Genomic DNA, 26469 nt, shown 5'->3' with positions numbered 1-26469 from the left:
TATATATATATATATATATATATTACTCAGCCATAAAAAAAGATGAGATCATGCTATTTGGGAAAACATGGATGGAGCAAGCAGATATTATGCTAAGTGAAATAAGTCAGACTGAGAAAGGGGCAAATAGCGTTAAGATTTCCCCCATATGTATTATCTAAAAAAGAAAAATGAATAAACAAACAAAAAGTAGAATCATACCTGTAAATACAGAGAACAAATTGACGGTTTTGGGAGATGGGCAAAATAGGTGAAGAGGAGTGGGTGGCACCGGCTTCCAGTTGTGGAATGAGTAAGTCATGGGAATAAAAGACACAGTGTAAGGAATGTAGTCAATGACACTGTGATAGCCTTGCATGGTGACAGACGGTGGCTACATTTGGGAGCACAGCATAACACAGAAGTTTGTGGAATCACTACACCGTATGCCTGAAACTAATAAAACACTGTGTGTTTAAAAATTTTTTTTAAGATTTTATTCATTTGGGAGCTGGAGTATACAAGTGGGGTGGGGGAAGGGCAGAGGGAGGGGTTGAGAAGCAGACTCCCTGCTGAGCACAGAGCCCAAGGATCATTAACTGAGTTGAAGGCCGACACTTAACTGACTGAGCCGCCCGAGGTGGGCTCAAATAAGAAATTTAAAAAATAAAATGTGGTAGTTTTCTTTTTTTTTTAATAAATTAATTTTTATTGGTGTTCAATTTACCAACATACAGAATAACACCCAGTGCTCATCCCGACTAGAGTCCCCCTCAGTGCCTGTCACCCATTCACCCCCACTCCCCGCCCTCCTCCCCCTCCACCACCCCTAGTTCATTTCCCAGAGTTAGAAGTCTTTATGTTCTGTCTCCCTTTCTGATATTTCAAATGTGGTAGTTTTCTAAAAAAACTTGAAAACATGTTTTCTCTTTACACATTCATTTTTTTCCAAGAAAGGATAAAAAAACTTAAATGTTACAGAATATAACAATAAGCCGTTTATAATTTCAACTCCTATGTAACATGTTAAGAAAACACTTAAAAACACATGAAAAAAACCCAGAAGCATTGTTTGCTTTCAACTTACAAGGTTAATTCTTAGTCCAGAAGAAAAATCAAAGTATTCTTAATATTGTGTCTAAATATTATCTTGAGACTACCAAAATTAATCAGTAAAGGTACTGCCTATTTTTCTATAACCCTTCATATGTGTAAAACTTTAAACATCACACTTATCCCTTATGAGTGATTTTATAACAATTTTAAACCCAAATTTAAAAGGCCCTGAATAAGCATCATCATCCAATAATAAAGTCTTGACTCAAGCAAGAAAATAAAATGATCTGAAGTCAAAAAAGCATTTGGTTATAAGAGTGCCTCTGCCTTATCGGACAGTCATACTCTGAATAAAATCATCACTATGCTGTCACCCAGGTTTTCTTTTACACATGAATATAATTCCCACTAACACACACACACACATACACTTACACTTACAGCTCCAACCACAGGGGTGATAAAGCGAAACAGGGAGACTTTGTTTTGTAAAAACATGAATTCTAGAAGGTTTTTAGTTTGCAATCAAATGTGCTGGCCAGGATCAAACTGCAAACCTAGTAGAGGAAAAAGTGGATTTCTAAACATAAAATGCTTATGATACGTGGAAGTTCTGACCTTGTAAGCTTGCATAAGCATGTGGATGACACCTGGGGCACCGTGACACCAGTGGACCAAGCGATCTGTTTCGTTGCTTAATGATGACGGATAATTCCCAGATCGGAATCTTTTGTGGCGCACATAATCAATACTAGGCTTCACCATTTCTGTCAAGGTTTCTTGGTCCACTTTTGCTGCTGGCTTTAAATAAATAAATAAAAACAGAACAATGAATTTATTTTTTCTTAAGTTTTTTTTTTAAGCCTTTGTATTATAGTTAATATAACAAAGCATCAATTACCTGGGCTACTTGAGAAGCATATAAAATTCAAATTAATTCAATTATCTGGGTATTTAAGACTTGGGCAGGCCTTTTTTTGTTTCAGCTTTTTTTGATGCTGAAGATAGAGACTGAAGGGCATCTGCTGGAGAACTGCCTTGCTCAGCGCAGGTCAGGAATTGCTCCGTCCCACTGCCAGGAGGCTGCACTGTGGACGGGCCCTAAGTGCTCAGCAGGGAAGAAGCTCGAATGAGTCTGCTCCAGCACACTACTGTCTAGTGGTCGCTACAAGAAAACTGACACTGATTTATATAGAGAATTTTGACTAAATAATACTTCCACGTTCTTCACTTTATTTTTTTTTAAATATTTTTAATTTTTTTTTAATTTATTTATGACAGTCACAGAGAGAGAGAGAGAGAGAGAGAGAGAGAGAGAGAGAGAGAGGCAGAGACACAGGCAGAGGGAGAAGCAGGCTCCATGCACCGGGAGCCCGACGTGGGATTCGATTCCGGGTCTCCAGGATCGTGCCCTGGGCCAAAGACTGGCGCCAAACCACTGCGCCACCCAGGGATCCCCGTTCTTCACTTTAAAAACAGATAAATGGGACAACCTCATGGGCGTTTCTCTCAGGGAAACCCCTAATATCTAACAAAATTAATGTCAACACCTACATCTAAACTAGGTTACATCTCACTGGTGTGGTTTCCGTATAGTTATGTTCCCCTAACATTATCATTTAAAAAGAAAGTTTCGAAAGCTAGTGGTAAAACATTTTCCTGGGGAAATAGAAAACACACACAAACCAACTTTCCAGAATAACAATGCTATTTCTAAATGAGATAAAGAATTCTAGTTACTTTGGAAACGTGTCTGCACTATAAGGAAAATGTCACAAATTGGAATATATTGTTTTACTGTCTACAACAATAAATAAAGACAACTAAGTACCAGAAAAGGGCACATTAGTCCTGTTTAGATATGAATTTCCTTTACTGACAGAATAGGTTTAAGAAGGGAATTTGAAATAAAAATTTTAAAAAGGAATATATGGGTTTTTAGTAAAAAAAGATCTAAATTCTAATCCATGCTTCTTGACCAGCTTTGTGATTCTGAACATTAACTACTCTGTTGTGGGTGTGGCAGATAAAGAAAGGTATAATTGAAAAAAAAAAAAAGTAGGCTACACATGTACAGAGCAGAGGAGGGAACCGCAGGCTACAAGGCTGGAAGCAGGGTGACGCGGTATTCGGGGTGGAGTCTATCTGCCGCACAGAACAGCAAAGACTCAACCCAGTAGATGTCAAGTATGATTAAGAGACGAGTATACGCACAACAATAAACTAGTAAAAATTTAGAATACAACTGATAGCAAGTTGGGGGTACCTGGATATGGAAAGTCTCTGCCCCTGTCTGGATTCTGGAGGCCCTTCTGCTCCCTGAAGGTTCCCCTCTATCCAGAGAGTAACTACTTCAATGAGCAGAAAAACATGGACAAAGAAAAATGTAGGCAACAGACACCTAACCCAGTACAAAGCTGCGTGTGAAATGTGCTCTGAGCACCTCCCTGCTTGGGGTTCATGAAGCAGAGCTAATAAGCATCTATGATTCGATGTAGGATCCTTAGTTTATTCCAGCCTGCTTGACTTATACTAAAATTTCAGTCCCCATTTCCTATTTGGTCAAACACTTCATGCTGCAGTCACTGTATTAGTATTTCAGAGCATTTGTACTTACCTGCATTAACATGTAGTAGATTCCAGCCATGCCATGGGCTGCTCCTACATACTGCTTCCTGTGCCACTGATACAGCAGCGGACAGCGCTCGGCCTTCCTTTCTTCCCTTGACAGAGTCTTGCCTGATTCAATAATAGCACAGACCACCTATGGAGATAATGAGACCGTGTCAATCTGGACACCATCCTGCTTTCATCTAATACTAACAATTCTATATAGATTACCTAATTTAAAAATCCTTAAAGCAGCCAGTAGCCACCACTGTTACTGTTAGTTTACAAACTAGTAAATAAAGGCAGAGAGAAATCAGAAGACAATCTCGGAGTAGAAAAAGAAATTAGGAAGTCAAATTAAAAGTTTTTTGTATGGGATCCCTGGGTGGCGCAGCAGTTCGGCGCCTGCCTTTGGCCCAGGGTGCGATCCTGGAGACTCGGGATCGAATCCCACGTCGGGCTCCCGGTACATGGAGCCTGCTTCTCCCTCTGCCTGTGTCTCTGCCTCCCTCTCTCTCTCTCTCTCTCTCTCTCTCTCTGTGACTATCATAAATAAATAAAATTTTTTAAAAAAAGTTTTTTGTATGAACAGTTTACTGGAATATAGAAAAACTTCCTTATAAAAATCAGACAGAGTTGCCTTGTCACTGCAACGCTTCCTCCAAGACTGGTCGTACATCTTCTAGGAGAGGCTGGAGGAACTGGCCTTATTTATGAAAGGCTAATGAAATGAGGTCTATCGAGGAAAGCGGATTTTAGTTAAATCAAAAGAATATCATATCTGTAATGACTATGTAGCAAAGACACAAATTGTTTCCTCCTATCCTTTCTCTCTTCATACTTCGGTAACCACGCTCCAAGTTCTAGCTGGGCATCGGGCTTCTTCGCTACAAACAGACACAGTACTTTGACTAAGTTCTGGAAATAGGATGTGAGCAGAAGCGAAGCAGACAACTAACTTCTGGATCACAGCCTTAAAAAAAGAAGGTGCTTATCCTCTATGTCCCCCCCAGTCTTGAGCGGAAAGGTGCTCAATTAGCTTTAGTCTTGCAGATAAGGGCATGCCCCTAGGATATGGGAGAGAACGAGAGAAGAACCCAGATCCTTAGGCATATTCACTGGGACAGCCTACCAATTCAGATACTTTATGAAAGAGAACTAAATATTCAATCTTTTTGAAGCTGCTGTTGTTTGGTTCTAGTTAAAACGGGTGAATTAACAGGCTGAGAGGACAGATTTTTATTTTTTATTATTTTGTTCTATTTTTTTTGAGGACAGATTTTTAAAGAACATTCCTAGAAAGGAAAAAAAAAAAGGGAGCTATTTATTGATTTTATGAGCTACCTTAAGAAATCACTCGTTCCCACCTAGATGCAGAGTCCAGCCACTAACATAGCTCTGTGCTAACAAACGGGTTGGAATGATAGGGATGGCCCCACAGTTGGCGGCAGCCCCACAGTACCTCTTTAATAGCTGACTCACACACCGTGCCTGGACCAATCTCCGTGTTCAGGTAGAGTAAGGCATACAGATAACCTGCCCGTCCATAAAGCAGCTCATCGGGAAGGTCTGAATCGCGGCACACGATGGTTCTCTGGAGCTGTAAAAGTCTACCCAACAAGAAAAATTCTGTTTTCCCAGAGAATGTCTGAAACACCTCTTCCTAAAGCTGTTGGTAACCTAACACTTTAGAAATTACCTGTTATTTGTTTTTAATTTAGAACTGACTTCAAGAAATACAAACAAAACCCAAACAACAAAAACCTATGACACTAGTTTCTTTCTCAGATGTCACATTAATAATACACCCTACTGTTCAAAATATCTATCTTTATATCAGTCTAAAGCATGTAAGAGATGATATTCAATTTTGAAACCCAGAATTAGAAGGAAGTGAATTAAAATTTAAAAGAAAACAGTACTAAAATGTAGTAAATACTTGGGAAATAGCTCGAGTCGCTCTGTCTTCCAGGCAACATCAACTGAGCAGCATGTGCCAGATACTCCGCCAAACCAAGGGAGTAGGCCCTGATTTCTACCCCTTAAAAAAAGAATGTAAACCAATGGGTGCAATACAAATTTTATACTTTCTAATTGTTCTAAAACAATAGAGCCTAAAAATAACTTGGTTATGGTACTGAATCTAAAGCATATGAGCTAATTTTCACGTGACGAAGGCAACCAAAAGTTACTTAGGGAAAAGATTAGAGTAACATCATGTTTATTTGTTCCAAAATTAAGGCCGACACAAGCTTGGATAGAAAGGGAGGCATATGATCTTATCATTATGTTTAAGGTTAATATACAAACCTCTTCACTTCTCAGAAAAACCTGTTTGCAACAGCAGATGAATTAAAAAATAAGTTCCTTTTTCAATGTCTTTCTACATAAGACCTTGAATAGAGAATTTAGACAAAATACTTCCAGTTTTAAAAACTCACTTTGTGATGCATTCCTGGGACTCGCAATCGCTTTTGAGTTTATGATATACCACAGCTCCTACAGCAAGGGGTCCAGCATCTCCACAGAGGAAAGTGACCCTGCGGCCGTTCAGATTCCGAAGTGTTCTCTTCACGTAATCCAGGGATCGGAGCAGGTAAGTCTGGTCGCATGTAACCCGGTACAACTGTAGGTACAAAAGAGCTATGCCTGCAAAATTCCCCCACCCCCAAACAAAAGCATTATTACCTTTCTTTTTCACTTTCAGGGCATTATTTTATGATCCTATGAAAAACTTAACCTAAACCCTATGTTTCTGAAGGAGCACCATCAAATAAATTACGTATGGTACAACTTTTAAAAACAGAAGGAAAAAAAAGAAAAAGAAAAAAAAACCCCTCAGGGTAGAAAAAGCTTAAACCATTTAAATTAAATCCATCACCTTGCCAACGGCTCTGATACAGTGACTCAGTACTTCCTAGACAAGGTAAAACTTAACACTTCCCACGCATTCCCATTTTCTGTACATTCAGTTCAAGATTTTATTCCTTCTCTGGATTGTAAACTAACTTGGATCCTTTTCCTTTTACTTCTCATATAATCATTTCCTCCTATCTTATCCAAGTTAAATAATTACTTTCTAAGTTTTACACCCTCTTTCTAATTTTTATATATTTCTCACAATTTTTCAATTTTTTTTAGTGACTAACCTATCCAAATGACCAACCAACCAGTGAGTCAACTCACTGCCTATGGAAATGCCATATGAGGCAGAGCAGGATAACAAACACACAAGGCAGTTTATCACCTATGCAACCTTCCTATCTCAAAGATTTTATTTATTTTTTATTTAGGGAGAGAAAAGACTCTGAAGACTCCGAGCTGAGTGTGAGCCCGACAGAGGGCTTGATCTCAAGACCCTAAGATCATGACCTGAGCTGAAACCAAGCGCCGGAGGCTTAACTGACTGAGCCATCTAGGCACCCCGCAACCTTCCTATTTTGAAGAACAAATCTGGACACCTAAGTGAACCAGAGAGATCTTTTTCCAAAAATCTACAGAGGATGACCTATATGGATTCTGAAAGAAGCCTATTATTCCTGGACTCCAGTTACTATGATGGTTACGTAAAAAATCCATCTGTATAAATATAAACTTAATAAAATATAAAGTATTGAAGGAAATGTTATGATGGTGAGAAGCGCAAACAGAACGTTTATTCATGTTTGAACTGGGATTCTCTAATATTATGTTGTCTAATATCCTACTCTCACTTCTATTATTTTTCATTTTGCTTTTTATTTTGTTTTGTTTCATTTGAGTATAATTGGCACACAACATTAGTTTCACATGTACAACATAGCATGTTGTACAACTGGTGAACAAGTCTGTGTTCTGCTACACATTTTGCTTTTTAAATTTCTCTAAATAGGTAGCTTCTTTTTTCATTAATTCTCCATTTCAGGGTATCCTCTTTCCCTTTCAGATGCTTAACATCTCTATCTCTCTCCATACATTTGGAAAGTCCTTTTTGCATTATCCATTTCCTGGAAGTTGTTAAGTCAGACAGATATAAAAGTACGCATTTGTAAGCCTTGGAAAAGTATCCTTCCATATGAATTACTATGGGCTCTTGTATTTGTTTTTGTATTCAAAAAATTCAAATTATATACATATAGAAAGCAAGTCAGGGGTGCCTAGGTGGCTCAGTTGGTTAAGCAGCTGCCTTCAGCCTAGGTCATGATCCCAGGGTCATGCACCCTGTGGGAAGCCTGCTTTCACTCTGCTTCTCCTCCTTGCTCCTGCTCTCTCAAATAAGTAAATAAAAATTTAAAAGTTTAAAAAAAGTAAGTTAAATACCTACAAATTTCAAATGTAGTCATTATAAAAGGTTTACAAATAAGTACTTCATGATTGACTCAGAAATCCCTAAAAAATAGAATGATGATGTGGGCAGCCTATGAACCTTAAAACCTATCGTTATGTATGTATCAAATCTTAGATATTTTAATTACCACATTAATTTTATAGAGGGAGCAAAGGCAGAGGGGAAGATAAGGAATATTAAGCAGGCTCCACATCCAGCACAGGGCCCAATGTGGGGCTTGATCTCACAACCCCGAGACTATGACCTGAGCCAAAAACAAGAGTTGGACACTTACTGACTGAACCATTCAGGCGCCCTATTTATTTTTTTAATGTTACAGTCAGGTCTTTTTTTTTTTTTTAATTAATTTGTTTATAAGTAATCTCCACACTCAACATGGGGCTCGAATTCTCAATCCTGAGATCAAGAGTCACATGCTCTTAGAACTGAGCCAGCAAGATGCTCCAATGCTCAAGTATTTTAAAGCAAATGATAGGCAAAATATTTTTTTGAAAGATTTTATTTATTCATGAGAGACACACACAAAGAGAGGCAGAGACACAGGCAGAGGGAGAAGCAGGCTCCATGCAGGGAGTCTGACGGAGGACTCGATCTTGGGTCTTTAGGATCAGGCCCTGGGCTGAAGGCGGCGCTAAACCATTGGGCCACTGGGGCTGCCCCAGCAAAATATTTTTATAAAAACTCATCCTAACATTTCACCTTTAAATACTTCAGTATGATTATCTAAAATATATAAACCTATTTCTATAAGTCAAAATAGCACTATAACTATCGAATGAATAATTGATAAGTGAAACTGAGCTTTGATTTTTTTTTTTTAAGTAAATCTTTGTCAGTTTTGGTACCACTATCATCCTTGCTTCATAAAAGTAACAGGAACTATTCCTTATTTTCCTAACCTCTGAAACAGTTTATTTTTTTATTTTCTTAAAGATTTTATTTATTCACAAGAGACACAGAGAGAGAGAATCAGAGACATAGAGAGAGGGAGAAACAGGCTCCCTGTGGGGAGCCTGGTGCAGGACCAAATCCCAGGACCCCGGAATCATTCCCTGAGCCAAAGGCAACCACTCAACCACTAAGCCACCAAGGCATCCCTGCCTGAAACAATTTAAAAGTAGCAAAGAAAAAAAGTAACACTGAGAGTTCCTGTTGTCAATTATTATTAAAAATTTTTTTAATTCAGTATAGCTAAGGTACAGTGTTATATTTGTTTCAGGTATACAAAACAGTGAGTCAACAATTTTATACATTACTCAGTGCTCATCACAAGTGCACTCCTTAATCTCTATCATCTGTTTCACCTACCCTCCCCCACCCACTTCCCTTCTGGACACATCATCTTTATTCATCAGTCAATGGACATTTGGGCTCTTTCCATAGTTTGGCTATTGTTGATATAGTGCTGCTACCAACATTGGGGGGTGCGTACTCCTTCAAATCTGTATTTTTGTATCGTTTGGGTAAATACCTAGTAGTACAATGGCTGGATCATAGGATAGCTCTATTTTTAACTTTTTGAGTATGGAGGATCCTCCATACTGTTTTCCAGAGTGGCTGCAACAGTTTGCATTCCCATCAACAGTGTAAGAAGATTCCCCTTTCTCCACATCCTTGCTAACATCTGTTGTTCCCTGAGTTATTTTAGCCATTCTGACTGCTGGGAGGTGGTATCTCATTGTGGTTCTGATTTGTATTTCCCTGATGCCGAGTGATGTTGAGCATTTTTACATGGGTCTGTTGGCCATCTGGATGTCTGCTGTGGATGTCTCTTCATGTCTTCCACCCATTTTTAATCGGATAATTTATTTGGTGTTGAGTTGCATAAGTTCTTGATAAATTCTATTCCTTTACAAGTAAGTTGTTTGCAAATATCTCCCACTCAGTACATTGTCTTTTAGTTTTGCTGTTTCCTTTGCCTGTAAAAGTTTTTTATTTTGATGTAGTCCCACAAAAAAAAGTGGCACGAGCATTTTCTGTTCTTTTAAAGAAATTGTCTCTTTTAATTAGTTTATTGTTTGTTTTCCCCTAGTTTTACTGAGGTATAATTGACAAAATTGTAGATACATGTGTACAAAAGGGCGATTTGATAGACTTATTCATGAAAACATTACCATAATCAGGCTGACACGTCTATTACTTCACATATCATTTTTTAAATGTGTGTGATGCGACCACCTAAGATCTACTCTCTTAGGGCAGTTCACCGGTTTAGCGCCATCTTCAGCCCAGGGTGTGATCCTGGACTTCCGGGGTTGAGTCCCACGTCAGGCTCTGTGCATGGAGCCTGCTTCTCCCTCTGTCTGTGTCTCTGCCTCTCTCTCTCTCTCATGAATAAATAAAATCTTTTTTTTTTGTTTTTTTAATTTTTTTTAAATTTTTATTTATTTATGATAGTCACACAGAGAGAGAGGCAGAGACATAGACAGAGGGAGAAGCAGGCTCCATGCACCGGGAGCCCGACGTGGGACTCGATCCCGGATCCCAGGATCGCGCCCTGGGCCAAAGGCAGGCGCCAAACCGCTGCGCCACCCAGGGATCCCCAATAAATAAAATCTTAAGAAAAAAAAGATCTACTCTCTTAGCAAATTTTAAGTATACAATACAGTATTATGAACTATAGTCACAATGCTGTACATTAGATCTAAAGAACTGGTATATCTTGTAACTGAAGGCTTGTACTCTATCTCTCCCATTTTTCCCACTCCACAACTCCTGGTAACCATGATTCAACTCTGTTTCTATGAGTTCAATTTTGTTTTTGTTTTTAGAATTCATATTTTTGTGAGATCATAGTCTGGTTTATTGCACATAGCATAATGTCCTCTAGACCCATTTTTGTTGTCACCAATGACAGGATTTTGTTTATTATTCATGTTAACATAGACAGAAATATATAAAAATACCACAACTTCTTTATTCATTCAACCATCATTGAATATTAAGGTTGTTTCCATATCTTGGCTATTGTGAATAATGCTGCAATGAACATAGGGGTGCATATATCTTTGTAAGTTAAGTTTTACTTCTTTGGAAAAAACCCAGAAGTGGAATTGCTGTATCATCTGGTAGTTCTATTTTAAACTTTTTACGTTTACATTTCCACCAAGAGTGTACTAGGGTTCCCCTTTCTCTGCATCCTTGCCAACATTGGCCATCTCTTCTATTTTTGATAAAAACCACCCTAGGGGATCCCTGGGTAGCTCAGCGGTTTAGCCCATGCCTTCGGCCTGAGGCGTGATCCTGGAGTCCTGGGATCGAGTCCCACATCGGGCTCCCTGCATGGAGCCTGCTTCTCCCTCTGCCTGTGTCTCTGCCTCTCTCTCACACATCTCTGTGTTTCTCATGAATAGATAAATAAAATCTTAAAAAATAAAAATAAAAACCACCCTAAAAGGATTAAGGTGATATCTCATTACGGTCTTGATTTGCATTTCTTGATTAGTTAGTGATGTTGAATATCTTTTCATGTATGTGTTAGCCATATGTATGCCTTCTTTGGGAAAATATCCAATTGGGTTGTTGGATATTTCTTACATATTTTGGATACTGACCTTTGAGCATAAATGTTTTGCAAATATGTTTTACCTTCTTTGGGAAAATATCCACTCACGTTGTTGGATATTTCTCATATATTTTGGATACTGACCCTTTAGCATAAATATGTTTTGCAAGTATTTTCTCCCATTCTATGAGCTACCTTTTTTGTTTTTTTTGTTTGTTTGTTTTGTTTTTTCCTACCTTTTTTGTTAACTGCTTTCTTGCTGTTCAGAACTTTTTAGTCTGATGTAGTCTCCCCTTGACTACTTTTTCTTTTGTTGCCTATGCTTTTGGTGTCATATACAAATAATCATTGCCAAAACCCAGGTCAAGGAGCTTTACCTCTATGTATTCTTTTAGGAGTTTCGTTGTTTCAGATGTTACATTTCAAGTCTCTGATCCATTTTGAGTTAATTTTTGAGAGTGGTGTAGGATAGGGGTCCAGTTTTATTCTTTTGCATGTAACTCTCCAATTTTCCCAAAATGATTTGGTGAAGAGATGACTTTTTCCCCACTGTGTGTTCTATTGCCTTTGTCAAGGATTATTAACCATTTATGCATGGATTTATTTCTGGGCTCTCTATTCTGTCCCATTTCAACTATTTTTCTGTTTTCATCCCACTACCATATTGTTTTGATTACTATACCTTTACTATATATTCTGAAATCAGAATTGTGATGTCTCCAGCTTTGTTCTTTCTCAAGACTGCTATTCTACTCTGGTTCTTTTGTAGTTTCATGCAAACTTTAGGAATTTTTTTCGATTTCTGTGAAAAATATCATAATTTTAAAACATTTTTATTTGAATTCAGTTCATTAACATATTATGTATTATTGGTTTCAGAGGTAGAGGTCAATGATTCTGTCTTATATAATACCTAATGCTAATTATATCACATGCCCTCCTTAATGCCCATCACCCAGTTACCCTGTCCCCCTCACCCCTCTCCCCTCCAGCGACCCTCAGTTTGTTTCCTATGATTAAGAATCTTATGGTTTCTCTGATTTTGTCTTGTTTCATTTTTTCTTCTCTTCCCCTACGATCCTCTGTTTTGTTTCTTAAATTCCACATAAGAGTGAGATCCATATGATAATTGTCTTTCTCTGATTGAATTTTCACTTAACATAATATCCTCTAGGTCCATCCATGTCATTGCAAATGGCAAGATGATTGATTGATTGATTGATTGATTTCTTCTCTTGTTTAATGGCTGGTAGTAGTCCATTGTGAATATTATATATATATAATATATACCACATCTTCATCTTCTTTATCTATTCATCTGTCGATGGACATCTGGGCTCTTTCTATGGTTTGGCTGCTGTGGACACTGCTGCTATAAACAGAGGAGTACAGGTGCCCTTCTGATCACTGTATTTGTATCTTTGGGGTAAATATCCAGTAGTGCAATTGCTGGGTTATAGGGTAGCCCTATATTCAACTTCTTGAGGAATCTCCAAACTGTTCTCCAGAGTGGCTGAACCAGCTTGCATTCCCACCAAGAATGCATAGGGTTCCCCTTTCTCCACATCCTTGCCAACATCTGTTGTTACCTGACTTGTTAATTTTAGTCATTCTGACTGCTGTGAGGTGGTGTCCCATGTGGTTTAGACTTATATTTCCCTGATGCCAAGTGATGTTGAGCATCTTTTCATGTGTCTGCTGACGATTTGTATGACTTCTTTGGAGAAATATCTGTTCATGTCTTCTGTCCATTTCTTAACTGGATTATTTGTTTTTTGGGTGTTGAATTTGATAGGTTCTTTATAGATTCTGGATACTAGCCCTTTATCTGATGTGTCATTTGCAAATATTTTCTCCCATCCTATAGGCTGCCTTTTGGTTTTGTTAACTTTCCTTTGCTGTGGAAAAGCTTTTTCTCTTGATGAAGTCCCAATGTTTCATTTTTGCCTTTGTTTCCCTTGCCTTTGGAGACATGTCCAGCAAGAAGCTGCTGAGAGTGAGGTCGAAGAGGTTGCCTCCTGTGTTCTCCTCTAGGATTTTGATGAATTCCTATCTCATATTTAGATCTTTCATCCATTTTGAGTCTATTTTTGTGTATGCTGTGAGGAAATGGTCCAGCTTCATTCTTCTGCATGTGGCTGTTCAATTTTCCCAACGCCATTTGCTAAAGAGACTTCTTCCATTGAATATTCTTTCCTGCTTTGTCGAAGATTCGTGGAACATGGCATTGAGGGTCCATTTCTGGGTTCTCTCTTCTGTTCCATTAATCTGTGTGTCTGTTTTTGTGCCAGTAGTATACTGTCTTGGTGATTACAGCTTTGTAATAGAGCTTGAAGTCTGGAATTGTGATGCTACCAGTTTTGGTTTTCTTTTTTAACATTCCTTTGGCTATTCAGGATCCTTTCTGGTTCCATACAAATTTTAGGATTATTTTTTCCAACTTTGTGAAATAAGTGGATGGAATTTTGATAGGGATTGCACTGAACATAAAGATTGCTCTAGGTAGCACAGACATTTTAACAATATTTGTTCTTCCAATCCATAAGCATGGAACGCTTTTCCATTTCTTTGTGTCCTCCTCAATTTCCTTCAGGAGTATTCTACAGTTTTCTGAGTATAGATCTTTTGCCTCTTTGGTTAGATTATTCCTAGGTATCTTATGGTTTGGGGTGCAATTGCAAATGGGACTGATTCCTTAATTTCTCTTTCTTCTGTCTCATTGTTAGTGTATAGAAATGAAACTGATTTCTTTGCATTGATTTGATATCCTGCCGCTTTGCTTAATTGCTGCATGAATTCTATCAATTTTGAGGTCGAGTCTTTTGGGTATTCCACATAGAGTATCACGTCATCTGCAAAAAGTGAGAATTTGACCTCTTTGCCAATTCGGATGCCTTTTATTTCTTTTTATTGTCTGATTGCTGAGGCTAGGACTTCTACTACTATGTTGGACAACAGTGGTGAAAGTGGACATCCCTGCTGTGTTTCTGCTTAGGGGAAAAGCTCTCAGTTTTTCCCCATTGACAATGATATTTGCTGTGGGCTTTTTGTACATGGCTTTTATGATATGGAGATATGTTCCCTCTATCCCTATACTGTGAAGGGTTTTAATCAAGAAAGGATGTCGTACTTTGTCAAATGCCTTTTCAGTGAGGTCTTCCACCTCATTGATTAAATTTATTCCTAAAAAAAAATAATAAATATAAATTTATTCCTAAAGATTTTTCTTTGATGCTATTATAAATGGAATTTTTTTTTTAGTTTCTTTCTCCAGTTTATTCTTAGTCTACAGAAACACAACTGATTTTTGCATATTAATTTTGTACCAAATTTGTTCATCACTTCTAACAACTTTTTGTTAGGATCTTTAGGGTGTTCTCTTATATAAGATCATGTTACCCTGCAAACAGAAAAATTTCACTTTTTCTTTCTGATTTGGATGGCTTTCTTTTTCTTGCCTAATTACTCTGGGTGCATGTATATATTTGTTATTTCTTCTTGATGAAGTAACTTTGGGGGGGAAAATGCCTGCTGTCAGCCCTGCTAAGGATTCTGAGGCTTTATCACAGCTTCCCTACAAATATGCCTACTCCGAACTTCTTGTTCCCTCTTAGGGGTGAATTCTTAGAACTGTACGCCTTCTCGTAATTCCATAAAGCCAGGCTATGTGCGGAGTCTCCTGTTTGCTCTCGCTAAAGAGCGCTGAATGCTCAAGTTTGTATGCTGTCTTCCAGTTCTACAGGGTTGAGCTGGCTTTCTACTTATTCTCAGTAACTGCCCACAAAGACTCGCACTCATTGCTCTCAGAGGCACACGCAACTATGGGGTGGAGTATCATGTGGGTAAGGAGAATAATGCTAGAAATGCTTGTGGTCAGCTGGAGGGATTCAAAGGCCAAGTGTCCCCAGCAGCTTGTGGTCAGGTTTCCTTTTTTTTTTTTTTTTTTTTTTTTTTTTTTTTTTTTTTTTTTTTTTTTTTTATGATAGGCACACAGCGAGAGAGAGAGAGGCAGAGACATACGCAGAGGGAGAAGCAGGCTCCATGCACCGGGAGCCTGATGTGGGATTCGATCCTGGGTCTCCAGGATCGCGCCCTGGGCCAAAGGCAGGCGCCAAACTGCTGCGCCACCCAGGGGTCCCCGTGGTCAGGTTTCCTAATGGAGTCTGTGAAGTGGTAAGACCTGTGTAACTTGAGTTTTGAGCACTGGCAGTTAAGCGTAACAGTGCAGAATCTCCCTGCCCCTCAGTCATGGAGATCATCCCCGTATTCTGAAAGAGTAGGAAAGAAGTGGGTGTCTTTGACAACATCCTTTATAGCTGGGGAAGTTGGAAACTCACTCACATGCTCTCACTTTACCCTGTGGGAAAAACTGCAGGCCAAGTTTGTCTCTTTTGGCACAGAGCTGTACCATCTTGGAGATGCAGTGACATAGGTGAAATGAAACTTTTCTGCTTACCCTCTTCACTCTTTCCAATCTCAGATTTTTTTTTGTCCTCCCAATGGTGTACTGAACTTCTCTACTGGATTCCTGGGTCCCATAAAGGTACTCACAAAAACTTATCAAAATCAGTGTTCTTTGGGGGGAAAGACGGTAGATTGCTGAATTGCTGATGCCATTCTCCTTGGATTTACTGTTCTTTCAAGGTTTGGTAAAATTTCCCAGTGAAATTTTGAGGGTAGATCTTTAACAATATTCTCAAGTTTTTATTTGGAAGTTTGTCTATTTTGATGTTCCATCTCTTCTAGGGTGAGGTTTGGTAGATTATGTATTCTCAAAGAATTATTCATTTTATTTACATTGTAAAATAAATTTATATACAGTGAAATGGAGTGTGGCTTCTAAATTTCCTGTTTCAATAGTTTCTCCGTCTCATTAATAGTGTTTCTGTGCCTTCCTCCCCTATCTGCAAACTTCTGTTTGGAACTTAATTACATAATTAAAAATAATCAATGTCACTATAAGCTTATGCTGGTTTCCCCAATCATATCTTGGCTATGGATTCCTCTACTGTGGGACTGGAATAGTATTTTTCCTTTTTTTTTTTTTTTTTTTTTTGGCGGAAAGGGCCAGATAGCAACTTTATATTAAAGTCCCCATTCAGGGATCCCTGGGTGGCGCAGCGGTTTAGCGCCTGCCTTTGGCCCAGGGCGCGATCCTGGAGACCCAGGATCGAATCCCACGTCGGGCTCCCGGTGCATGGAGCCTGCTTCTCCATCTGCCTGTGTCTCTGCCTCTCTCTCTGTCTCTCTGTGACTATTGTAAATAAATAAAAATTCAAAAAAAAAATAAAGTCCCCATTCAGGGCAGCCTGGGTGGCTCAGTGGTTTAGTGCCGCCTTCAGCCTGGGGCATGATCCTGGGGTCCTGGGGCTGAGTCTCACGTCGAGCTCCCTGAATGGAGCCTGCTTCTTCCTCTGCCTGTGTCTCTGCCTCTCTCATGAATAAATAAATAAAATCTTTAAAAAAATATAGAGTCCCCATCGTCTCATTGCATGCTCTTCTGTTTATTTCAAAATTCTTAATATAAATATATGCTAGAAGTAAGTGAGAGCTCTGGTTGCTCCACATTTTCACGAGGAATTGGTATTGTCAGTGTTTTGGATTTTGTCAATTCCCTAACAACATACGATGTTGACTACCTTGCATCTGTATTATCTTCTTTGGTGGGGGTCTTTTCAGGTATGTTGTGTATTTTTCAATAGGGGTTTTTTTCTTATTGAATTTTAAGAGTTCTTTGTATTTGTTCCATAAAACAGATTAAGTCTTTGCAAATATTTTTCTTTTAAAAAACTGTATTTATTTGAGACAGAGCACGAGCAAGAAAGAGAAAGAAAGCATGAGCAGGGAAGAGGGACAGAGAGAGGGAGAAGCAGGTTCCCCACTGAGCAGGGAGCTCAATGTGGGGCTTGATCCCAAGATCTGGGATCATGATCTGAGCCAAAGACAGATGCTTAACCAACAGAGCCACCCAGGCGCCCTACAAACATTTTCTTCTAATCTGTGACTTATCTTCCCATTCTCTTGACCTTATCTTTCACAGAGCAGTTTTTAATTTTAACATAGGCCAGATTACCATTTATTTCTTTGACTAATCGTGCCTTTGGTGTCATATGTAAAAAGTCATTACCATACCTAAGGGCATCTAGGCTTTCTTCTAGGTTATCTTCTAGTTTTATAGTTTTCCATTTTATATCTAGGCCTATGATCCACTTTATTACTTTTGAAAGGTGTCTAAATTAATTTTATTGCACGTGCATGCCCAATTTTCCAGCATCTTCCATTGTATTGCTTAACTCCATTGTCAAAAACCAATGGAGCATCTATAGCAGACTAGATTTAAGTGAGTCTATTTCTGGGCTCCCTATTCTATTCTCTCCATCTATTGGTCTGTTCTTGCACCAGTACCACACTGTTTTGATTACCACAATTTTATAATATAATTATTATACACATATGTGCACAAGCAGGGGGAGCAGCAGTGGGAGAGGGAGAAGCAGATTCCCCGCTGAACAGGGAGCCTGACCTGGAGCTTGATCCCAGGACCTGAGCCAAAGGCAGATGCCTAACTTACAGGTGCCCCTGTGTTGTGTTTTGTTTTGTTTTTTAATGGAACACTTCACGATTTGTGTGTCATCCTTGCAGAGGGACCATGCTAATCTTCTCTGTATACTTCCAATTTTAGTATATGTGCTGCCAAAACAAGCATAAATGGTATTGTGTTTTTAATTTCAAATCAAACTTACTCATTGCTGTTACATAGAAAAGTGACTTATTTTCCTGCTTATTAACTGATATTTTTGTTATTTCTGATTTTTGACATAGAAAGATCATGTCATCCACAAAGACAGTTTTATTTCTTCCTTCCCAATCTATATAACTTAAAAGCAAAAGACAAAAAAGTCTTTACTACAAGGGAAAACCCATAAGGCTAATAGGAGACTGTTCAACAGAAACATGGCAAGCCAGATAGGAGTGGAATGATACATTCCAAGTGTTGAAGGGAAAAAATATGCAAGGAGCTCGATGCGGGACTCAATCAGGTGATCAGGCCCTGGGCTAAAGGCAGCGCTAAACCGCTGAGCCACCCCAGCTGCCCCTAGACCCTTTTAACAGTAAGACCAAAACACACCCAGGATCTAGTTTTTTTGTTTCTGTTTTATCTTTTTTTCTTTCTGTTTCTTTTTTTTTTTCTTTCTTCTTTATTTTATGGACAAAACGACAAGATGGATAAATTCACTCCAAAGGAAAGAAAGTAGAACTCATGGCCAAGGGCTTAATCAATAAAGATAGAAGTAAGATGTCTGAACTAGAATTTAAAACAATGATTATGGGATGCCTGGGTGGCTAGTGGTTGAGCATCTGCCTTTGCCCCAGGGTGTGATCCTAGAGTCCAGGGATTGAGTCCCATATGGGGCTCCCTGTGTGGAGCCCGCTTCTCCCTCTGCCTGTGTCTCTGCCTCTCTCTGTGTGTCTCTCATGAATAAATAAATAAAATCTTAAAAATAAATAAATAAAATTTAAAAAACCCAATGATTATAAGGATACTAGCTAGGCTTGAAAAAAGCATAGAAGACACTAGAGAATCCTTTATTACAGACATAAAAGAACTAAAATCTAGTCAGGTCGAAATTAAAAATGCTATAACCAGGCTGCAATCCCAAATGGAGGTCATAAAAATGAGGATGGATGAAGCACAGGAATAATACTGATATAGATGATAAAATTATGAAAAATAATGAAGCTGAAAAAAAACAGGGAAAGAAAGGTAGTGGACCACCGAAAGTAGACTTAGGGAACTCAGCAGCGGATAAAAATGTAATAACATTTGTATGATAGTAGTCCCAGAAGATGAAGAGAGAGAAAAGGGGGCAGAATGTTCATTCAAACAATTGATAGCTGAAAACTTCCCTAACTGAGGGAATGACACTGATATCAAAATCCAAGAAGCACAGAAAACTCCCATGAAATTCAACAAAAGCTGACCATCAACAAGGCATATCATAGTCAAATTCACAAAATACACAAACAAGGAAAGAATCCTGGAAGCAACAAGGGAAAAAAAAGTTCTCTATCTACAAGGGGAGACGGATCAGGTTCATAGCAAATCTATCCACAAACAGGAGTGAATGTAAATGTATAACCCTATTCCGAATGGGAAAAATATGCAGCCAAGAAGAAGTCCTTATCCAGCAAGGCTATCATTCAGAATGGAAGGAGAGATAAAGACTTTTTCCCAGACAATCAAAAACTAATGGAGTTTGTGATCTCTAAAACAGCCCTGCAAGGAATTTTAAGGGGAATTCTTTTGAGTGGAAAAAACCAAAACCAAAACAAACAAACAAACAAACAAAAAAAAAACAAAAACAAGAAAAACTAGAAAGGATGTAGAGTATCACCAGAAACACCAACTTCACAGGTAACACAACACAATGGCACTAAATTCATCTTCCAATAATCACTCTGAATGTAGTAAGTGGACTTAATACTCCAATCAAAAGACACAGGACATCAGAATGAATAATAAAAAAAAGATCTCTTTATAAGCTGCCTACAAGAGACTTATTTTAGAACTAAAGAATCCTGCAGATGGAAAGAGGAGATGGAGAAATCATCTATCATGCTAAAGGATATCAGAAAGAAGCTGGGAGTGGCCAAACAAAAAGAAATAAAAGGCATTCAAATTACAAGGAAGGATAAAGCTTCCACTCTTTGCAGATGACATGATGTTCCATGTAGAAAATCCGAAAAACACCACCAAAAAATTGCTAGAATACGTGAATGCATCAAAGTTGCAGAATATGAAGTCAATATGCAGAAATCTACTGTATTTCTATACATCAATAATTAAGAAGCAGAAAAAAAACCCAAAGAATCATCCCATTTGCCCTGAAAACAATAAGAAACCTATCAACAAACCTAACTAAAGAGATGAAAGATATGTACTCTAAAAAATGATAGATTGCTTATGAAACAAATTGAGGAGGACACAAAGAAGGAAAAGGTTTCCATGGTCATGTATTGGAAGAACAAACACTTTTAACATGTCTGTGCTACCCAAAGTAATCTACACATTTAATGCAATCCCTATCAAAACACCATCAGCATTTTTCAGAGAGCTAGTACAAACAGTGCTGAAATGGATGTGGAACCAGAAAGGGCCCTGAATAGCCAAAGCAATTCTTAAAAAGAAAAACAAAACTAGAGGCATCATGTATTCCAGATTTCAAACTATACTACAATGCTGTAGACATTAAGATGGTACGGTAGTGGCACAAAAACATAGAGATACATAGATCAATGGGACAGAAGGGATCAGCTGGCTAGAGATGGGTGCTGGGTATTAAAGAGGGCAATTGTGATGATCGCTGGCTGTTGTATGTAAATGATGAATCACTGAAATCTACTCTAGAAACCAATATTGCACTCTATGTTAACTAAAATTGAAATTAAAAAAAGAGAAAGGGACTATATAATCATATATAAGGGGGACAATCCAATAAGAAGATATAACAATTGTAAATATTTATAAACTCAATATGGGAGCACTCAAATATATAAAACAATTAATAATAAACATAAAGGAGCTAATTGATAATAATACAATAATAGTAGGAAACTTTAACACCACACATACATCAATGGACAGATGATCTAAACAGAAAATCAAACAGAATTCAATGGCTTTGAATGATACACTGGGCCAGATGGATTTAACAGATATATTCAGAACACTGCATCCTAAATCAGAATACTCTGGTGCACACAGAACAGTCTCCAGAACAGATCGTGCATTAGGTCACACAATAAGCTTCAAGAAACACAAAAAGACTGAAGTCATACTATGCCTCTTTTCTCACCACAACACTATGATATTAGAGGTGAACCACAAGAAACTATCTGCAATGGCCATAAATACACAGAGGTTAAACATGCTACTAAGCAATGAATAAGGTGAACCAGTTAATCAAAGAAGATATTTAAAAATACATGGAATCAAATGAAAGTGAAAGCAAAACAGTCCAAAACCGTTGGGATGCAGCAAAAGCTGTCCTAAGAGAGAAGTATATGGCAATATAAGTCTACCTTAAAAAGGTAGAAAAACCTCAAAGAAACAACCTAACTTAACTGAAGGAAGTAGAAAAAGAACAACAAAGCCTAAAGCCAGCAGAAGGAAGGAAATAATAAAGATTTGAGCAGAAATAAATTATATAGAAATTCAAGAAACCAATAGGACAGATCAATGAAACCAGGAGCTGGTTCTTAGAAAATATTAATAAAATTGATAAACCCCTAGCCAGACTTATCAAAAAGAAAAGAGAAAGGACCCATATTAATAAAATCAGAAATGAGACAGGAGAAACAACAATGAATACCACATAAATACAAACTATTTTGAAAAACAGACAATCTGGAAGAAATGGATGAATTTCCAGGAACATATAAACTATCAAAACCCAAACAGGAGGAAATAGAACAATTTGAACAGACCAATAACCGGCAAAGAAGTTGAATCAGTGATCAAAAATCTTCTAAAAAGACTAGGACCAGATGGTTTCAAAGGAGAATTCTACTAAACTTTTAAAGAAAAGTTAATACTTATTTTTCTCAAACTATTCCAAACAATAGAAATGGAAGGAAAACTTCCAACTTCATTCTATGAGGCCAGCAATACCCTGCTACTAAAACCAGATAAGGATTCCACTACAAAAGAGAACTACAGGCCAATATCCCTGATGAACATGGATGCAAAAATTCTCAATAGAATAATAGCCAACTTAATCCAACCAAACATTAAAAAAATCATTCATCATCATCAAGTGGGATTTATTCCTGGGTTGTAAGGTAGTTGAATATTCACAAACCAATCAGCATGATAACATCACATTAATAAAAGAAAGGATAAGAACCGTAAGATCCTCTTAATAGATGCAAAAAAAGCATTTGACAAAGTACAGCCATTCATGATAAAAACTCTCCAGATAACAGGTTTAGAGGAAACATATCTCAATGTAATAAAGGCCATCTATGGAAAACTTACTGCAAACATCATCCATAATGGGGAAAAACTGAGAACTTCCTCTTAATGATCAGGAATAAGGCAAGGATGTCCACTCTCACCACTGTTATTTAACAGAGTACTGGAAGTCTTTGCCACTGCAATGGACAACAAAAAGAAATAAAAGGCATCCAAATCGGCAAGGGAGAAGTCTAACTTTCCCTGTTTTTATTTTATTTTTTTTTTAAGATTTTATTTATTTATTCATGAAAGACACAGAGAGAGAGACAGAGACAGAAGCAGGCTCCATGCAGAGAGCCGGACGCGGGACTCGATCCCAGGTCTCCAGGATCACACCCTGGGCTGAAGGCGGAGCTAAATCGCTGAGCCACCCAGGGATTCCCACTTTCCCTGTTTTTAGATGACACGATAATCTAGATAGAAAATCCGAAAGACCACCAGAAATTTGCTTGAACTGATACATGAATTCAGTAAAGTCGCAGGACACAAAATCAATGTACAGAAATCTGTTGCATTTCAATACACCAGTAATGAAGCAGCAAAAAGGGAAATTAAGGAATGAATCCCATTTACAATTGCACAATATCGAGGAATAAACTTAACCAATGTACTCTGAAGACTATAAAATACTGATGAAAGAAACCATGATGCAAAGAAACGGAAAGACAGTCCATGCTCATAGATTGGAAGAACAAATATTGAAAAAATGTCGATACTACCCAAAGCAATCTATATACACATTTAATGCAATTCCTATCAAAACATCAACAGTTTTTTTTTCAGAGCTAGAAAAACAATCTGTCAATTTGAATGGAATCAGGAAAGACACCAAATAGCCAAAGTAACTTTAAAAAGGAAAAACAAAGCTGGAGGCCTCACAATTCTGGACTTCTACTTATATTACAAAGCTGTAGTCATCAAAGCATGTAGTACTGGCACAAAAACAGATACACAGATCAATGGATCAGAATGTAAAACCAAGAAATAAACTCACAGTGGTCAATTAATCTTCGACAAAGCAGGAAAGAATATCCAATGGGAAAAAGACCATTTATTCAACAAATGATGCTTGGAGAACTAGACAGCAACATGCAAAAGAATGAAACCATAATAAACAATAGGATAAATGCAAAAGATGCAAAAGAATAAATGCAAAATGAATGAAAGACCTATATGTGAGAGCTGAAACCATAAGAATCCTGGAAGAGAACATAGGCAGTAAACTTGTGTGACATTAGCCATAGCACCTTCTTTCTAGATATGTTTCCTGAAGCAAGGACAAAAGCAAAAATTAACTATCGGGACTGTATCAAAATAAAAAGCTTCTGCACAGCAAAAGAAACAACCAACAAAACTAAAAGGCAACCTATGGAATGGGAAAAGATACTTGCAAATGAAATACCTGATAAAGGGTTAGTATTCAAAATATATAAAGAACTTATAAAACTTAACACCCAAAAAAACAAATAATCTAATTAAAACATGGGCAGAAGACACGAACAGGCATTTCTCCAAAGAAGACATGCAGACGGCCGACAGACACAGGAAAAGATGCTCTATGTCACTCATCATCAGGCAAATGCAAAACAAAACTACAAGATATCACCTCACACCTATCAGAATGGATAAAATTAACAACACAAGAACAACAGATACTGGCAAGGATGCGGAGAAAGGGGAACCCTCTTGCACTGTTGGTGGGAATGCAAAGTGGTGCAACCACTTTGGAAAACAGTATGGAGGTTCCTCAAACCTAGAATTATCCTATGATCCACAACTGCACTACTAGGTATTCACCCAAAGGATACAGGAACACTAATACAAAGGGATATGCGCACCCCAATATTGATAGATAGCAGTATTATCTACAACAGCCAAAACATGAAGACAGCCGAAGTGTCCATCCACTGAGGAACAGATAAAGAAGGTGTGGAGTACATATGTATAATGGAATATTATAAGAAAGAATGAAATCTTACCACTTGCATTGACATGGATGGAGCTAAAGATATGCTAACCCAAATAAGTCAGAGAAAGACAAATACTACATGATTTCACTCATGTGCAATTTATGGAAAAAAAAAAACAAGCAAAGTGGAAAAAAAGAGAGGAGGGCAAACAAAGAAATACTCTTAATTATGAAGAACAAACTGATGGTTACCAGTAGGAAAGTCGGCGGGGGTGTTGGTTAAACAGGTGATGGGGATTACGGAGTGAACTGCTTGTGATGAGCACTGGGTGTTTATGGAAATGTTGAATCACTATACTGTATACTTGAAAATAATATACTCACTGGAATTTATTAAATAGAGACTTAATAAGAAAAAACATTTCCATCTTTCTAGCTACATTATTAATGTATTCTTACATGTTTACTTTTTTCACTAAAACCCTTAGCATATTAATAATAGTATTTGAAAGTTCCTGGTTTGATAATTGCAACATTCCTGCCACAGCTGATTCTGGGTCTGATGTTTACTTAGTCACTTCAAACTGTTTTAATTCTATTTCTTTCTTCTTTCTTCTTTCTTTCTCTCTCTTTTTTTTTGCCTTTTCGTATTCCTTGTAAATTTTTATTGCAAGGTGGACATAATGTACTAGGTAAAAGAAACTTCAGTAACCAGTCCTTTAGTAACGTGGAGGTGAGGAATAGGGAAGTAGCAGCATCCTATGGTCCTATGATTAGGTCTCATCTCAGTCTTTTTGTGAAGCTGTGCCCCTGGACGATGACTTTTACTAGTGCTTCTCAGTGTTTTCCTCCCTGTAGGTTGGACAGGATAGTAGTTACAAGGGGCTGGAGTTGGGTTTTCCCCAGACCCAGCCAGAGCAGGGTGGAGTCAGGTATTTCCCTCCCCACAGGGATGTCTGGCTTCAATAAAATTCCACTAGGTTAGGCTCTGGTAAAACAGTTTTTCCTGAGGGTGGGTCTGGTGAAGAAAAACAGAATGCTCTGGCACATTCCAAAGGGTGCCTTTCCAGCCCCCTCCAGAAGCACAAAGGGATTCTCCCCAATACCAACAGTGAGAACCTGAGAGAACTTCTGGCATTAAACTTGCAAAAGTGAAGAAGCGTCCTTAACTGGGTATACCTAGAGGCATTTTATTCTCCTGCTTGTTCACACTCAGCCTCGAGCAATTCATCAATTAACCTTTAAATCTCTTATCCCCACACTGGTTCCCATGGACATTCCTTCTTGGGGATCTCTGCTCCAGGAAACTGTGATTTTCTCCAGTAAACTGCTGTGTTTTCTTTCTTCTAGTGTCAGTTCTTTCTTCAGCCCCTTGTCACTTAGAATTCATTTCTGAAGTGATTTTACCTTTTCCTTCAATTTCTTAGTTCTTTCAATTCTCATTTCACATCATCTTACTGTCTTGCCATCTCCTTTCTGGGCTCCTTTACTTCTGTTTTGTGATTCAACTGCTTAATTAAGTTCCAAAATTAATGTTGAAAATACTGCAATTCTTCCCCACATTGTAATGGCATTTTCCTGGTGATTTTTCTTCCATTGCCAAAATGTGATATTCTGTTTTTTTCTAATATTATGTATACAATTGAATTTTTTCTTAAGTTTGAATTAGGTGAATTTTTCTGAATTAACTATCAACAGGAAGACTCTCTAAAAGAGGGAAAGTGTTAGGTTTCTTAGTTTTTTTCATCTCAAGGGCATCCTTTTCTTATTAAGTGACAGTTTATTTGTGTATGGTGACTTGTGGTGACCAGATTTCCTTTGGTTCTCATATCCTTACTTGTTTCACGAGGGCTCCTACCACTGACGTTTCCTTCCTGATTATCTTCTTAGCCAGTGCCATAAGGGATGTAGTTCTGCCGCATACAATAATCCCCTTTTGTAGAAGGATGCTGTTTAAAAAAATTCTATGACCTCTTTTCCCGGAATGCTCTCCAAATCTTTTTTCTCTGCCTCTCTTGTCCACTTTATGCTCAGATATGCCCTCAAAAATTCCCCGAGTGTGTGTG

General features: G+C 38.0%; 1 protein-coding gene and 1 non-coding gene across 2 annotated transcripts in view; both read right to left on the bottom strand.

Moving 5' to 3' along the window:
* The window catches only part of LANCL2 (LanC like glutathione S-transferase 2), a 49450-nt gene that overhangs the window by 11268 nt on the left and 11713 nt on the right, over nt 1-26469 (bottom strand). The window contains exons 3-6 of the mRNA XM_055301266.1: nt 6087-6294; nt 5108-5255; nt 3653-3799; nt 1654-1836 (exon numbers count right to left, since the gene is read on the bottom strand). Of these exons, the coding sequence (XP_055157241.1) occupies nt 1654-1836; nt 3653-3799; nt 5108-5255; nt 6087-6294 (686 nt within the window). The remainder of the gene's footprint in view (nt 1-1653; nt 1837-3652; nt 3800-5107; nt 5256-6086; nt 6295-26469) is intronic.
* LOC129494456 (U6 spliceosomal RNA) lies at nt 18078-18183 on the bottom strand. The gene has a single exon (XR_008661350.1). It is a non-coding gene; the product is annotated as a U6 spliceosomal RNA (small nuclear RNA).

Source organism: Nyctereutes procyonoides, unplaced genomic scaffold (assembly GCF_905146905.1).
Source record: "Nyctereutes procyonoides isolate TBG_1078 unplaced genomic scaffold, NYPRO_anot_genome, whole genome shotgun sequence".
Taxonomy (NCBI): Eukaryota; Metazoa; Chordata; class Mammalia; order Carnivora; family Canidae; genus Nyctereutes; species Nyctereutes procyonoides.
The sequence above is the reverse complement of the archived record's forward strand: the minus strand, read 5'-3'. Positions and strand labels throughout refer to the sequence as shown.